This window comes from Anolis carolinensis, chromosome 5 (genome assembly GCF_035594765.1).
Source record: "Anolis carolinensis isolate JA03-04 chromosome 5, rAnoCar3.1.pri, whole genome shotgun sequence".
NCBI classification, from domain to species: Eukaryota; Metazoa; Chordata; class Lepidosauria; order Squamata; family Dactyloidae; genus Anolis; species Anolis carolinensis.
This window is the reverse complement of record NC_085845.1, coordinates 13816862-13833892: the sequence shown is the minus strand read 5'-3', so window position 1 is coordinate 13833892 and position 17031 is coordinate 13816862. Positions and strand designations below refer to the sequence as shown.

The 17031-nt window shown below is 40.7% G+C and overlaps 1 protein-coding gene across 1 annotated transcript in view; it reads right to left on the bottom strand.

Annotated features, from left to right (window-relative positions):
• The window catches only part of fras1 (Fraser extracellular matrix complex subunit 1), a 386797-nt gene that overhangs the window by 164367 nt on the left and 205399 nt on the right, over positions 1-17031 (bottom strand). The window contains exon 14 of the mRNA XM_062981362.1: positions 4578-4721. Coding sequence (XP_062837432.1) covers positions 4578-4721 — 144 coding nt within the window. The remainder of the gene's footprint in view (positions 1-4577; positions 4722-17031) is intronic.

The window sequence follows — 17031 nt, the reverse complement described above, 5'->3', positions numbered from 1 at the left end:
CTGCTTCTCGTGAGAATCTTTGGGGAGTCTCACATCTGGTCTCAGAGTTAGCTTTCGGTTCTGATTCCCAGAGAACTGCTTCGGCGGGAAAGCTAGACTCTATTTAGGTGTTTTACCCGCGTAGTAACTTCGCGGAGTCAATTCGTCAGCCTACGGAGCGAGTTGTGTCTGGACAGCGCGCTCCGATTCAAGCCTCGCTCCTGCTCAAGCCTTGCCTAGCTATCCAGCCTTCGCCTTGCTTCCCAGCCTTTGTTTATCTACGGACTTTGCCTTGTTTCCCAGGATCAATCCTTGCCTTGTTCCACGGATTTATCAAGTTATTCCACGGACCTTGTTCTTGTTCTTAGTTACCTTGTTCCACGTTCAAGCCTTGTTTCAAGTATCAAGTTATTTCCTAGCCTCGCTCAAGTTTCATGGACTAAAGGACCTTGTCATCTCCCCTCACTTTGCTTGGCAAAGTGAGTGTTTCGGTTATTGGATTACAACTTTGGACCTTAATATTTCTTATTGGACCTTGCTTTTTTGGACTAATTCTGACCTTTCCTGAAAGGTCTAATTCTGAACTATTTTCTACACTTGTTTTATTAACTTTATATATTCCTTCAATAAAGATATTAGATAGATTCTGGCCTCTGTGTATGGTTATTGGTGCTCTGCAGCCTGGGTCGTGACAATACTAGACTACACCATTTTTCTAATTGTTGTATAGCTTGCATCATGATGATATGTGTTCCCACTCAAGAACACTCAATATAATGCCACTTCCAGCTTGATTTCAAAGTACAGTAGAGTCTCATGTATCCAACACTCACTTATCCAACATTCTGGATTATCCAACACATTTTTGTAGTCGATGTTTTCAATAAATCGTGATATTTTGGTGCTAAATTCGTAAATACAGTAATTACTACATAGCATTATTTCGTATTGAACTACTTTTTCTGTCAAATTTGTTGTATAACATGATGTTTTGGTGCTTAATTTGTAAAATCATAACCTAATTTGATGTTTAGTAGGCTTTTCCTTAATCCCTCCTTATTATCCTACATATTTGTATATTCAATGTTCTGCCGGCCCGTTTATGTTGGATAAGTGAGACTCTACTGTACTAATAATGACACCCAAATCCCTAAATGGCTTGGGATGTCAATATCCAAAGGAATACCTCATCCTATATATGGCTCTTCATAAACTCAAATCTAATATGATTACTTCTTGAAATGTGCATGCACGTGATTTTAATTGTTTCAGCCTTTTCTTTTTAATGGAATTAATTTTGGGCTTCACAAATGGATTGCCGCAGCAGGGGAACCCTTCTTCACCTGGCAATTTATATAATGATCCTATTTACGTTATTGTGTTTCCATCTGGAATTGCTTTAAAATGTTTGTTTCAACTGTGTCCCATTCTAAAGATTTCAAGACAGGGGGTATGACAGAAAGTGTTAAAATAAATAAATGCCACAAAGTAACTCTATGTCAAGGAGTGTGAGGAAGAGTAAGAAATTGTGAATGGTGGCTTGCAGCCGGACATTACAGCTATGAATAAGTCTTAATGAGGGAGAAAGAGGAATTTGTAAATTCATGAGGTCCAGTGATGTTTTGGAAGACCAGAATTTGGGAATCACTTATTTATACTAACAACACGTCATGCAGAAATACACAAGAACATTGAACTCTGTATAAAGGCCTCCAAAGGAGAGTCCATGCCCACATAGTCACCTATGGTGCATCTACACCAGGCATGGGCAAACTTCAGCTCTCCAGGTGTTTTGGAATTCAACTCTCACAATTCCTAACAGCTAGCAAACATGCCTGATCTATACCATAAAATGAATGCAGTTTGGAACCACTTTAATTGCCATGCCTCAATGCTATGGAATCCCAGGAATTATAATTTTATAAGATCTTTAACCATTTTAGTCACAGACTGCTGGTGCCTCACCAAACTATAGCTCCCGCGATTCTATTGTATTGAGCCATGGCAGTTAAAGTGATGTCAAACTACATTAATTCTTCAGTGTAGATGCACCCAGAGTCATGGGTTTGCATCAAGCACTTTGGCAATGAAGCCTCCAAATATTTAGCTACCTGTACATGGCACCTTCCCTTCCTATAGATGTTCCAATGATTCTTCACTGAGAAATAACTGCAACATATATCCTTTTGGCAAAAAACTCACACTTATTGTAGTTTTTTTTTCCAAATGGTGGTCCTTGGACCAGTGTTAGTCCTTGGTAAGTTTCCAGAAGTGGGGGCGGGGGAAATCAATTGTAGCCAATGGGCACAAAAATGGACCCAGTCTCTGGCACATTGCCTGCATCAGCTTGTGAAATGAAGCCTTAAAATATTGGCTATGGTGCTAAAAACCTAATTGTAATATGCATATACACTATGAGCACTTTTCTAATCTTTGTATTTTCCTCCTACACTCCCTATTCTTTGCTCCCTTTCCATGTTTACCTTTCATTTTCTTGTTTTATTTTGATATAAGGAGCAATCTGCAGTCACCATGCTGCTTAAATATTTCACAAATGGAAATTAACTCTTGACAAAGACTGTGTTTTCCCACAAAGCAGGCGATTTGTGAAGCCCCAAAATAATTTCATTAATACTTTTATTGCGGCTCAGCAAGAAGGAGAACCTCCCATCTTTCAGCATCTGATTATTTCTAACAGCCCAGCTGTCTTTAAGAAGGAGCTGCATTTAGTGCCAAATATACATGCTAGCAGGTCTATCTGTCCTCAGCTGATAAATCAGCTCTTACACCCATTATTAAGTTTGCCCAAGCCATTTGCCCAAACATGGATTTCCAAAAAGGGGGATCTGTTAAGTGTGAGGAGACTGCCTAGACCTGAGGCAGATGGAAAAAGTAAGGATTAGTTGTTAACGATTATGACATGGTATTCTAAAGGAATTTACAGGAATTTAGCCATATTATGTACTGGGCACAGTGACAAGCCCATTGAAGTATTATTTTAACAGCAACCTTCAGTAGTTATACCTACAATAGACCTTTCAAATCCAGATCTCTGAAGTCTTCTTGGGACTTAGCCCATAACCAGTATGAAGGAAAGTTTTGAAAAAATACTTTTTGGACTATGATTTATATAATTTTCTAGTTAATATAGCTGTGGGATTCTGGGAGATGCAGTCCAAGTGATAACTTTGCCAAGATGTTAATGACTGGAATACAGACATATTTCAGTTAAGACAAAGAAGCTCCTTTCCACAAAGTCTTTTTATGCCTACACAATTTCCCCTTCTTATTGTAAAAGTTGTAAACAAGGACTGGAAAAATGCAGACAGCAATGTCTGGGATGCCGCAATGTGTCCGTAGTAAATAATGCAAAATAGCTTGACCTGGGAGATAATGCTCTAAGGATTAATGCCATAATTTACTGCAGACAAACTGCTAGAATCTGATACTGGAAGTCAGTGTTACTTCAGTTCTCTCCCAACATCCTTCCAGTGCTGATACTACTGAAAAGCTTCCAGCTAAACAAAGGAAAAGTAGGAAAAGGTGAAAGCTGGTCAGGAATAAGACTTTGTTTAAAAGAGGGGTTTTTTTTTCTTGGCAGTTTTGTTAAGTGAAACATTCCTGTACCATCCCAAGCACTGATATTTCAGGCTCAAAATCTGAGACCTGGGAACAGTTCTAAAGATGTCATCTTCTATGCATGAAATACCAACTTCAGTTGCTCACATCTTGTCATTTGAAAATACAGAAAGAGTGAGTGAAAGAGAACATGTGTTCTCATTTCAAAGTGAAATGAGGGGATTATTCCTTCTCACTTACTTGGGGAGAGGGGATAAGGAACATTTAATCTAGCCTCTTTGCTAAGTGCTGTCTTGCTAAGTGTAAAGATATCACTGAATACCAAAGTTAAGATTGTATTTCCATGCAGGGTTGTGAAAGCTGGACTTTGAAGAAAGATGACAGGAAGAAAATCAACTCATTTGGGTCCTGGAGCAAATCAAGTCTGAGCTCTCCCTTGAAGCCTGGAAGACAAAACTGAGGCTATCGAAATTTGGCCACTTGATAAGAAATAGTTACAATAATGTTTGGCAAGGTGGAGTGTAATAGGAAAAGACTGAATTCCAGATGGATAGATTTCATCAGGGAAGCCATGGCCTTGAGTCTTTGCAAGACATGGGCCAGAATTGCTAATGATAGGATAAGTTGGAGGTCTCTCATTCATAGCGTCACCATAAAACAAATGTCACTTGAAGGCATTTAATAAAGGCTTGTTTTTAGCCATAAGGTGGATGAAGAATAGAGGGACATATCTGGCATCCCAATGATTGCGAAGGCAGAAGGAAAGAACCAGTAAACGCATAGACTCTGTGAAGAGTATTTGTGAGTTATAGCAAGAAATCAACTAAACCTTACAACTTTTCACAAGTTTAGTTGGAAATATGCACCCAGCCTGTTCTACTTGTCCAAAAATGTATACAGCAGAATTTGAAAATCTTGAGTTTTTATCTCATGCCTGGAGATAGACTGCAAAAACCAGAGATCTAAGAACCCTACCACCCACATGATAGCTTGAGAAATATTTCCTTGGAAGTTTTTACCTTTGCAAATGCCATCGTTGAGGTAGAACCCCTGCCCACAGCTCGCAAGACAGAAGCCTTCCAACATTACATGAGATGGGTCTTTGCAAGAGTAACAGTTGTTTGCTGATGGGCCCCAACAAGTGGCACAAGACTTCTGGCAAGCTGAAATTAAAAAAAGAAAATGTAGGTCAACTAAGAGTCAAGTTATCATGTTTAACCATTGGGCACAGACCTTCCTTTTATAGGGTTACCAGCTTTTTAAACAGGCCCTTGCAGCTATGCTTTTAAATAGTGTTTCACTTCTCAACAACTGGCATGAGAAAACATCTCTTACCAATAAAGCTGTTGTGAATTCCAGAATATAGTTAGCAACCAAATCTTTTTAAAATATGTTTAGTTGAAAATAGACATAGTACATAATATAATATTTAGATCATCTATCCATGTTACTTCCACAACTAGCATACTGAATTGTTGTCACATGTTATTGTTGTTTTTGCTGCTGCAGTGTGCCATAAGGTCAATTCTAATTCATGGCAATGCTAAGGTGAAACTATCATATGGTTTTCTTAGCAAAATATGTTCAGAAAGGGTTTGCCTTTGCCTTCCTCTGAGGCTGAGAGAGTGTGACTTGTCCAAGGTCACCAGGGAGTTTAAATGACTATGTAGGGATTTGCATCCCGGTCTCCAAAGTTGTAATCCTAAGATCAAGGAGTATCTGGCTAGCACAAACTATCACATCATACCTTGTTGGTGCTGTGTGACTAATAATGGTGCTTTCTAACACATTCACAGATGGAGACAGTTATGCTGTTGAAATGAAGGCTGTTTCAGTAAGAGAGCTAGATGCTCCTAACAAAGCAATTACAATTAATAATCTCACTGCTGCATTCTGAAGCAACAGCATTTTCCAGACACAGAGCACACTGCAGGAATCCAGAGATGGCACAGCTAAGACACATGTTACTACGGCCAGATCTGAAAATCCCAGGAATTGGAACAGTTTGCAAACCTATATAAATTTGGCAGGGGCTTCCCTTTATAGGGACGCATCTTTTAATAAGATAAGGGCCATTGAATTTTCAAAAGGGTGCAATATGTACAAAAAAGGTCCATTGGCTGTAATTGGAAACTAAGCACTCAGCCCCAGAAGGAGCTAAAACTGAATTTGCACAGGCAAAGAGCCAACAAATATTGTCCTATTTCCTAAGAGAGGTAGTCACTCGTGGTGAATTATGTACATCGAAACAGAACAAGTGTAGGGGATCTATTAACCGCCAGATATTGCTTGATGCCACTACCCCCAGGACATACGATCTTGGCTATGTTTGAAACCCAAGCAAGTTAGTACTTGAAGAACAAAGCAGCGTTCTTGCACCAACCATGTTAAACATTTTTACTAACAATCAGCAACAGTCACCACTCACAAAGAGCTTTATATATGCTGATGACCTTGGCCTAACAACACATGCAAAAGACTTCAAAACAGTCAAAAACCAACTTACTAATGCCCTGAAAGATCTCTCCAACTACTACAAAGATAACCACCTGAAGCCTCACCTTGCCAAGACACAAGTGTGTGATTTCCACCTACATAACTGTAAGGTAAAAGGTAAAGGTTTCCCCTGACGTTAAGTCCAGTCGTGACTGACTCTGGGGGTTGGTCTCATCTCCATTTCTAAGCCGAAGAGCCGGCGTTGTCCATAGACATCTCCAGGTCATGTGGCAGGCATGACTGCATGGAGCGCCGTTACCTTCCCGCCGGAGCGGTACCTATTGATCTACTTACATTTGCATGTTTTTTAACTGCTAGTTTGGCAGAAGCTGGAGCTAACAGCAGGCGCTCATTCCGCTCCTGGGATTTGAACCTGGGACCTTTTGGTCCACAAGTTCAGCAGCTCAGTGCTTTAACACACTGTGCCACCAGGGGCCCCATACATAACTGTGAAGCCAACTATGAAGCCAACAGGAAATTGTAAATTTCATGGGAAGGCCAAGAGATCGAACACTGTTTCCATCCTATCTTGGTGTCACCTTAGATCGAACACTAACATATAGGAAACTCTGTATGAGCACCAAGCACAAAGTAGCTGCATGCAATAACATCCTGCAGAAAATTACTGGTAACACATGGGGTTCAGACAAAAAAATAATAAGAACATCAGCTCTGGCCTTGTCTTACTCAACTGCTGAGTATACCAAAGCAGGTGAATACAGCACTGAATGAAACATGTAGAATAATCACAGGATGTCTCAAACCTACACCTGTTGACAGATTCTATAAGCTAGCTGGCATTGTCCCCGCGCCCCGATGTGCAATGGGGAGTTGCTGCCAGCTGTGAGAGAAATAAGGCTGAACACTGTAAAAGCCACCCATTGCATGGCTATCAAACTCCACCCAGTAGACTCAAATCAAGGAAAAGTTTCATGAGAACCACCACTCCACTTAATGTTCCCTCAGCAACAGCAAGAGAATCCCTCTGGGCAGCTAAACCAGGAAATCCAGAATGGATGGCCCCCCATGAGGGTCTGCCTTTGGGGCAAACCAAGAATGGGCAACGTGGAAGCCCCTGAACAGACTCAGAAGTGGAGTTGGCAGATCAAAAGACAACCTGGCAAGAACCTACCTAGAAGAATCCTCTACTTTGTGTGATTGTGGAACAGAACAAACGACTCAGCATCTGTATGCTTATCCACAATGCCCTGCCTCACGCACAGAAGACGAACTGTTTAAAGCTACAGATAGTGTGGTTGCTGTTGCCCATTTTTGGTCTAAAATTATTTAGCCGCTTGTGTTCCTTCTATTTCATCAGTTTTATACTTGTTTATTTATGCAATGCTTTAGACATGAAATAAAAAAAACTTGAATAGGATCCTGTGGGTTTCAATGCAAAGTTAGGAAAGAGTTCAGTCAGAAACTCTAAAACAAAAGATGATCAAAGTGGGGTTTCTATAATGCTATGAAGAGACTTCATCCCTCACTGGGATGGTGCTGATGGGAATTTGAGTCCAATAACATTAAAAGGTCCTGAATAGAAAGATATCATACCTTCTACCCCTGAATAGAATGACATCATTGCAACCAAGAATAGGGGGCACTGGTGTTTGCATAGAAGGACGGAATTGGCATGCCTTCTGATTCATGCCGAAAAGCCGGGTTTTATTTATGGCTAGAAGAGTTTCAGCATGTTAAGCCATGTGTAATCAACAAATGCTTTACAGTCTAAAGCTTCATTGTTTATAGGCATTGTTGCTTTCCTTTTAAATTACGCCCACATTTTGTCCCAAAGATGTTCTGAACTTTTATTATCCTCACCAAGGCACGTATATGCTTGCTGGAGACATGGGAATGAAACGCCAGCAGTACTGTCTCCTTCCTTGTCAGGTTGGAAAACACACACAGAAATATAAATCCATCAGGGTGGGCTCTAAATCTGTAATTTTCAAGGCTGGTAATATGCTAGCATACCTTTAGGCACTTTGGAAATAAAGAAAAATATATGATAAAAACCCAGGGTCAGGTTGGTGCGTTTTTCCACTGTATGATTGAGCAAAATTTCTTATTCTTTTATGGTCTGGGGGTAAAGACTGCTGGTGCATTATTAAAGCTATGTAGATTTCAGCCTGACTACTATCTGGGTAGGAGGCCTCTTGGGTGATCCACCTTGAGCTATCCAAAAGAAGAGATAAAAGCATCAAAACATCCACACACAAAAGTAAGAATAGTTTCAAGTCTTATACTCAGCAGTTTAAATCAGAGTCTTCCTGATGAGAATACAATGCAAGCAGAACATTAAACTTTCCTGGTAAAACTGGCTAAAGCAGAAATACTAGCAAATAATTATACAACACAGGAAGCCATGAGGGCTAGGTCTTTATCTTAGATGTGTCTACTTTATCCAGCAGCACATTTTTAGAACAAGTCTACATGGGCATGAAAAACCAGACTTACCCTGAATTAACTCTTGGCTGTACTCATGATGTTTGAGACTTTTCAGTAAATATCACTAGTTATCCTGGGTTAAAATGGCTTTGCCTCATGTTAGACATAGTTGGGGGTTGCTGGAAACTCTGGCGCATGTTGTTCCAGATGGTACAGGCAGCTGGACTGGGTCTGATTTGGACTGGTCCACTGTCCAGATGGAAGACCGTTACCATCACTCTTTCACTGAGTTTATCAGAGCAGGAAAAAGGAGATGGATCACAGTTGTCACCACCATCACTTCTCCTAACTGGCCAGAGCAAACTCCTGGCTGTTGCGGGTGCCCTGTTGTGACACCAGCAGAGGCACAACCAAGAAGAGATTATGGTTTTGCAGATACCTCTGCTGATATCAGAACTGAATGCCCACAATTACCAGGAAATTGCATAGTGCTCTGTAGCTGTTTGGAGCAGCAATGGTGCCATGGAAGATGAAGTCTCAGCCCAGTTGTACAGGGTGGACAACAACAGAGTGTCACAGCAGGCTTGGCATGATACTTGTGTCTGTGTTTGGGACCATCTGAAGCATTTCTCCTCTGGACTAGACAAAGATTTACCTTCCAGTGTCAACTTACCTCCAGTATCTCAGAGAGCATTCCTTTCACAGCTATATGGCCCTTACAAATAAAAGAGATGATGATGATGATGATGATGATGATGATGATGATGATGATGATGATGATGATGATGATGATGAACAACTTTATTCCACCTTTCTCCCTATAGGGAGTCAAGGAGGCTAACAACTGATACTGGAACATTTGGAATGGGGTAATATAAATACAAAATTCTCTTTCTCAACACCCTGAGACTTCATCTCTCTTCTTGGCATCCTTACACATATGAGGATCAACAATATAGCAAGGGTGGAGTAATTTAGAAACTGAAGTGTATCATGGAAGCTATCTATCCCTCACATCCAATACCTTTCCTCTTCCTCACTTGTTTTTTGTTTGCAATTATTTACCATTCCTTTGTTGCAGTCCTTCCCACCCTGGTGCCTTTCAAATGTTTTAAGCTACCAAATGGCTAACGTGAATTGGAAGCTAAAACAGAAAAGGCACTAGAATGTGAAGAGCTACTCCATCATCTCTCCTGAGGTTGATATTGTGAAAAGATGAAAGGGCCAAAGTGTCACAAGACGTTAGTTCAAGCACTTCCATAAGACTCACAAACCATTTATTTCCATAACCCCCCTCTACCCCAAGAGCCTGTATTTGTGGACAAGAGAAAACACACAGCATGTGTTTCTGCCATGGATAGGAGTGGAATTACCATCTAGACAAGAATATCCCTCAAAAGTGAAGAAAGGAATGGGTTTCAATGTAGAAGCACTAGCACTTTTGGGTTGAGTGGAGCTAGCCCTATCATTTGCAGGTGCTACGAGGCAGCAACATGGTCCCATCAGTGATGCTGAAGAAAGATTCAGTCACCAACTTGGTCAACTTTTATATAGGCTGAATGGGAGGCAATGACCACTTGCTCTTTGCCTCAAGCAACGGAATGTCTTCAGGAAGCCCTGGGTTCTGGAAGCAGCTCTGCTCATGTCAGCATGGAATCAAATGGGACATTTGCTTTTGTAAAAGTCTTTATTTGGATTTGCCTGACATTCAATATAAATTCCCTGAAGTAGGGGTGATTCTTTTTTGCTGCCATGCTTTTATTTATAGACTCCCTAAAGCAGTGGTTCTCAACCTGTGAGTCCCCAGGTGTTTTAGCCTACAAGCCCCAGAAATCCCAACTAGTTTACCAGCTGTTAGGATTTCTGGGAGCTGAAGGCCAAAACATCTGAGGACCCACTGGTTGAGAACCACTGTCCTAAAGTGTCAAGTTGATGACTCTATGAGCTAGAAATTGTGGTTGTTCCGCATCAAACTACAAAGGAACCACAGTAATCTTAACTACTGGAGTTTTAATTCTTAAACCAAGAGGTTTGAGGATGTTTTAAAAGGAATGGTAAATCCAATTCACATTTTAGCCATAGTAGTGATCTAACAAGTATATTTGCAGAGAGAGCTAATTTCCAAAGGAAGGGAGAGAATGAGCGTATCTACATTTTCAAAAGATGAAGCTGAAGAATGGAAACTATAATGGGAAAACCAACCCACTTTCTTACTCAAATATGTCCCATGATCACTTTTTCCACCTTCCTCCTGGTTGAAGGAACAATTTCTCTGAGGTTTGCAGAAGGCTCAAGGCCATCCAGGTGTTCTCGAACTTGGCACAGTCTTTCAAATGGTATTAATTGCACTTGGGTGCAAAAGTTCCTTCCTTCCTTTGATTAAAAGGGATGCACAGAGCTTTTCTCCTGCTGTGGGTCATTCTTGCCTGAGGACAACATGTCAGGAGATGTACACTCACAGCATGCAGCGCTGATGCCAGCCATGTCCAAGACCAGCAAAAAACGCAGCCCTTTCTGAAACTTTGTTCTTCTCATCCTCACTCTTTCTAACACATCCCTTTTCTCTTGGTCTTTTTTTGCTACCCTCTTCCCTTCTATTTCTCACTATTTTTCCATTATCCCATTCTCTATTTCTGTCACCTACTCTTTCTCAAACACCCATGTCCTATTCTCCCCTTTCTTTCATCCCTTTTCCCTCCCTCGTTCTGTCTCCTACATTTCTCTTTCCTTCTATTCTTTCTTTATGCATCCTTTCTTTATGCACTCTACCTGTTTTACATTCTATTTCCCACAGTATGCCATCTCTTTTTGTTTGTTTCCATATTGGCATAGGAGCATCGCTTTAATGCTGGTGGTCTTTGCTTCTTCCAGCACACTGACATTTGTCCACCTGTCTTCCCAAGAGATTTGCAGGATTTTTTGGAGGCAGAGGTGATAGAATTGTTCCAAGAGTTGAGTGTGACATATGTAGACAATCCACACTTCACATGCGTATAGAAGGTTTGGGAGGACAATAGGTTCATAAGCAAGCACCTAGGTATCCCTATGCCATCAACTCTGCTGGACTGGCCACGTTGTCCAAATGCCCAATCACCGTCTCCCAAAGCAGTGTATACTCCCAATTTAAGAATGAAAAACGGAATGTTGGTGAACAGGAAAAGAAATTTAAAGATGGCTTAAAGCTAACTATAAAAACTGTGGCATAGACACCAAGAACTGGGAAGCCCTGGCCATTGAGCACTCTAAATGGAGGTCAGCTGTGACCAGCAGTGCTGTGGAATTCGAAGAGGCAAGAATGGAGGGAGAAACATGCCAAGAGGAAGGTGCATCAAGTCAACCCTGACTGGGACCACCTTCCACCTGGAGACCAATGTCCTCACTGTGGAAGAACATGCGGGTCAAGAATAGGGCTCCACAGTCATCTACATATCCACTGCCAAGACACTGCATTTGACAGACCATCATACTTGGGCAATGAGGGATCTTCTATGTTTCCACATCCCCCCCTTTTTTGCCATCATCTTTCTCTCTAACATCACTTTTTATTTTCCTTTTCTTTCTCTTTCTCACACTGCATTCTCTTAGTCACGGTTTAATTCCCCTATTCTCTTTTCTCTTCCTCCCTGTCTAGCTGGCTGCAGAGGGAAGAACCAATTATTCTTGTCAGAGGTCTGAACTAATAACTTGCAATATGCTTTTGGAATGAGACTAAGGTTACACACTTCTAAATTTGGTTCTTGCAATGGTTAACTGTGTCCTTTGTTGGAAAGCAAACAAATCTCTCCAGCTTCTTTTCAGTTAGATTTTTTTTTTTTACTTCATAATCCATCTTTAAAAGACCCTTAGTGGTTTGAGATATAGGCACTTGTTTGAACTTGTAGCCAAGTTGCTTCACTGCTTGAGTCTGTCACAGGTTGTAATACAAAAGGCAATTAAAATAAAATGTATTCCCCGCTAAGAATAAAAAGGAGGGGAGACAGTGACTCAATATCATGCTAAATTAAAGCTTTATGACTAATTAAAAGCCTTACTTAGGTCACCGGAAAGTCAGTCTAGATGGAAAATAATGTGCCACTTCAAAAGTATAGTTCTAACTATTGGTTTTTGCAGAGCCTTCCTGCCTAAAATTAGTGTGCAGATGGAATAACCAAGAAACCACACTTGTTAGATTAAAAAGATAACATGACATCAAAGAAATGAGTTATGATTTCTACTTATGATTGTAGAAACACTGATTCTTGAACATACTGGAGGATCCTGAGTCCTGGAGATTGACAGTATTTTAATTTTTAATATGTTGTCAAAGGCTTTCATGGCCGGGATCACAGGGTTGTTGTATGTTTTCCGGGCTGTCTGGCCATGTTCTAGAAGTATTCTCTCCTGACGTTTCGCCCACATCTATGGCAGGCATCCTCAGAGGCTGCCTGCCATAGATGTGGGCGAAATGTCAGGAGAGAATACTTCTAGAACATGGCCAGACAGCCCAGAAAACATACAACAACCCTTTTAATTTTTAAGTAAACAGGTTAAACAGGTGTCATGTGCAGAAGAGCAAAGGCAGCAGCAGACATAGTTGTTTCTGTTGCAATATCACCAAGGTGATCAAAAGTTTGAATAGCTAGCCTTATCAGGAATGACTTAAGGACCGGGAATGTTTAACCTTCAGAAAAGAAGACTGAAAGGTGACACAATAGCTATCTTTAAATATCTGAAAGGATGTCATTTAGATAATGGTGCAGGCTTGTTTTCTGCCTCTCCACAGAATGAGAACCAATTGATTCAAATTACAAGAGATTCCACTTAAACATTAGGAAGAACCATTTTCACTGTATGAGCTATCTGTCAATGGAGTAGATTGAATCAGAGAATAGAAGAGCCTCCATTTTTTGTACATCTTTAAGTAGAGGTTGGATAGGTATCTTTCAAGATTGCTTTGGTTGCATGGCAGGGGGTTGGTCCACATGGCCCTTGTGGTCCTTCCAAACAAAATTCCATGATTTTACTCTTTTCATTCAGATGTGATTTGAATGCAAATAAGCAGCCTTAGAATAATAGAATCAAAGAACTGGAAGACACTATAAGGGCACCATAGGATATATCTATAATATAGATTTAATGCTATTTAGCACCACTTTGACTGCCATGTCTCAATGCTATGGAATCATGGATCTCTCTGCCAAAGAGTGCTGATGCCTCACCAAACTACAACCCCACAATTATTTAAACTGCACTAATTATACAGTATAGATGTTCCCTGTGTCACATAACAAAGGTTGAATTATGCACTTTCTCTCATGCTCTTTTTCCAACCAAAAAGGAGGTTAATGTCTCTTTTGGAAACCTTCAGGAGCAGCAATTCACCTTTAATATAAGTTGCTTAGCAAAATAAAGAAAGGGCTTGTTTTTCAGAACCAGTTATTTTTCAGCTCCTTCTCACTGTGGCCCATTTTGGCATATTTATTCGTTCACATAACTCTGAGAGAGTCACCAGTGCAGAAAATTTGCCTTTGAACCTATGCTCATCCTTAGTTTAGCCTGACTATAAGGAAAGGAAGGGAGTCGGCTAGCAACGAGGATTTTCAATAGAGCAATAAGAGAAGCTACTGCTCTAGCTAAAATCGCTCCACGTTCTGCCGGCAGATCTGCTTCAGAATACAATCAGAGCTGTCAGAACTAATCTGCAAAACCGTTCTTTGGGAAGCAGAGATCATTAATCTGACCCAAAGCCAATCACAGCCACTTTTGGAGGGAAAGCTCCGAGTGTCTCTGATCTGCACATCAGGAGCAAATTTCCCTCTTCTCTTAACCTGGCCGTCAGCAACTGTGCAATTTGGGTTGCTGCTCAGGCGAAGGTCTTGAACTCTTATGCTCACAATGAAAACCAGGAGGCAATTTATCTCAGCCCACTTTTAAATTTGCAAGCAGAAAAAAAGATCTTCGCAACTATTGATTTCCCCCTGCAACTACTCTTTTCCACTTGTCTGTGCAGTTCTGTAAAGCAGCTGAAGATCTAAAGGGAAACAGATCTATAGAAATGAAGCTGGCAAGAAGGAATCTGTCTCAGAAACATCCGCTACTTTCTGCCTTAGAACTTTCTAAGAGATGATGGGGATACTTTTACCAAAAATAAAGAGGAATATCAATGGTATTGGGGTAAGGAGGGAGAAATTGAGACTGAAAAGGTATACATTATGAAGCCACATAGGAGTCCTAGTCCAAAAGGACTGCATTCCCACCATCCCCAGAGAACATGCTGAAGCAATGGAGGTTGTAGTCCAATGCACCTAGAACAGTGCTGTAATTATAACTTTATTATTTATAGCAATTTCATTAATTCATTATCTCATCCATTAATGCATCCAGTATTCAGCAGCAGAGTAGCAAAGCACAAGGGCAGATGTCTTCACTGTGACTGGTTGTGATCCCCAGGTTGTGCCAGTCAGCTTTCGTATGATGTTATTTCTAGCGTCCACTTTTTGCTTGATAGTCACGTAGTGCTTCTTGTAAGTCAGAGCATAGTCCAGGGTAAATCCCAAATATTTTGGTGTGCCGCAATGCTCCAGTGGTATCCCTTCCCAAGTAACCCTCTGAGCTTGAGATACTTGTCTGTTCTTAAGATGAAAAGCACATGGATGGATTAGGGATCAGCTGTTTTTCCCTGTAATAGGCAGTAAGAGCACCTAAAGCTTCGGAGAGCTTCTGTTTAACCATTTCAAAGCTTCCTGCTTGGGCAGTGATGGCATTATATATATTATTATAGACATGCTGCATTATTGCAGGATGTCTACGCTTCACAACACTGGAGAAATTATACTGTTTAGACGGCATTGTACCACCTGACATCCGTTGGGAAGTAGCAGCCAGCAATAAAGGACCAAGGTAATCACATTGCCGGCCCATTCCCTGTTTGGATATCAGCCAGCATGCCAACACCTTAAATCAAGAAATAGTTTTCTAAGATCTACAGAGATACTTGCAGGAACACCTCAGCAAGCAAGAGTCCAAAAGTGGCGGGCTAAAACCTGGAACCTCAATCAGTGGCTGATGTCAGATGAGAGACTCCCTCCTGGGCGCTCACAAGACTGGGCGACTTGGAAGGTGTTGAACCGACTGCACTTTGGGAACACAAGATGCAGAACCAATCTTAAGAAATGGGGCTACAAAGTGGACTCCACAATATATGAGTGTGAAGAAGAGCAAACCACAGACCACCTATTACAATGCAGTCTGACCCCTACCACATGCACAATGGAGGACCTTCTTATAGCAACTCCAGAAGCGCTCCAAGTGGCCAGCTTCTGGTCAAAGGGCATTTAGTATAGTGTCAAGTTTTTTAAACTTTGTGTTCTTAAATACATTACAACTTGTACCCTCAGTTCACTTCTGACACAAGAAATAAATAAATGTATCCTGTTTCTACTACAATTTTCTCCCACTAAAGGATCCAAGGCAACTTTTAAAAACTAAAATAGAAGATTGCTTTAAAAAAGCAACAATATTCAAAACAAATACACAAAAACTGATTGAAATACATGATTTATGTATGAAAAGACACATTGATGTGCCATTTATGTTTATGAAAGGATAGCTTTCCCTAGGAAATCAGAACAAATTTTTAAAAAGTTCCCTTTTACTACAAAAGGAATGCTACCTGCCACGCATGCACACACCTAGAGCAACAGAGGCATCAGTTTGCTTTGGAACAAGCTGTCTTGTCGAAAGAAAGGCACCTGCTAAATGCAGAACTCTCTCTTTTAAATGGGGAACAATGGCATTCATTTCTTTTTTGCAGTCCCTTTTCTCATTCTAAATCTCCTTTCTTCCCTTTTTGGAAAAGCAAAATTTCTATTTGAATGCAAATTGTATTCCTCTGTATAAAAAATATAAGATTTCCCCATCCATCCAAAGCTTTATTACATCCACATCTGAAGCTGAGGTGTGCTAGCCAGTATTCAAATTCTCCCCCTTTATTTTCCCTTCCTTTCTGAATTGGAGCAGTTGTTTACGGTGCCACAAAGTGTGCTTCGGAGTCTCGGGACCACTACAAGGAAGGCTCCTGACTTTCTATCAATACACACAACTTATTGATGGTAATACTGTGCAGGCTTCTCAGGTGAATAACTATGGGGAAGTCATGTGCAAAGTCACATGCTAAAATCAGCCACAGTAAATTAAACACAACCTAGTCTTCAAATGCTTCACAATTTGCTTATGAGAAAGTCTGCTGCAGACCTGTATTAGGATCCTTATGAAAGAACCATTTATAACATTAGTTGGTAACTTATTACCTGGTAGCTGAGGTTCAACAAGACAGAAGCAGGAACATTCGGAGAAACATTTTCATTTGGTCAAGCATTAGGAAAATATCAGAGCTAAGCTAAAGGCAAGTATTCATCCTAACTGGAAAAACTAGAAACAAGCTGGGGTGAAATGAAGAAGAACTGGAGAAAAAGGACAAGAAAAAATAAAGAAGGGCATCAGTCACTGAAAGTGATGTTTCCTATCCCTTTTTCTTCTCTTATCTTCTGAAATGTCTCCATGAGGATATGGCACCATCTCCTCTCCTTGTTCCATGACTTTGGAGAAATA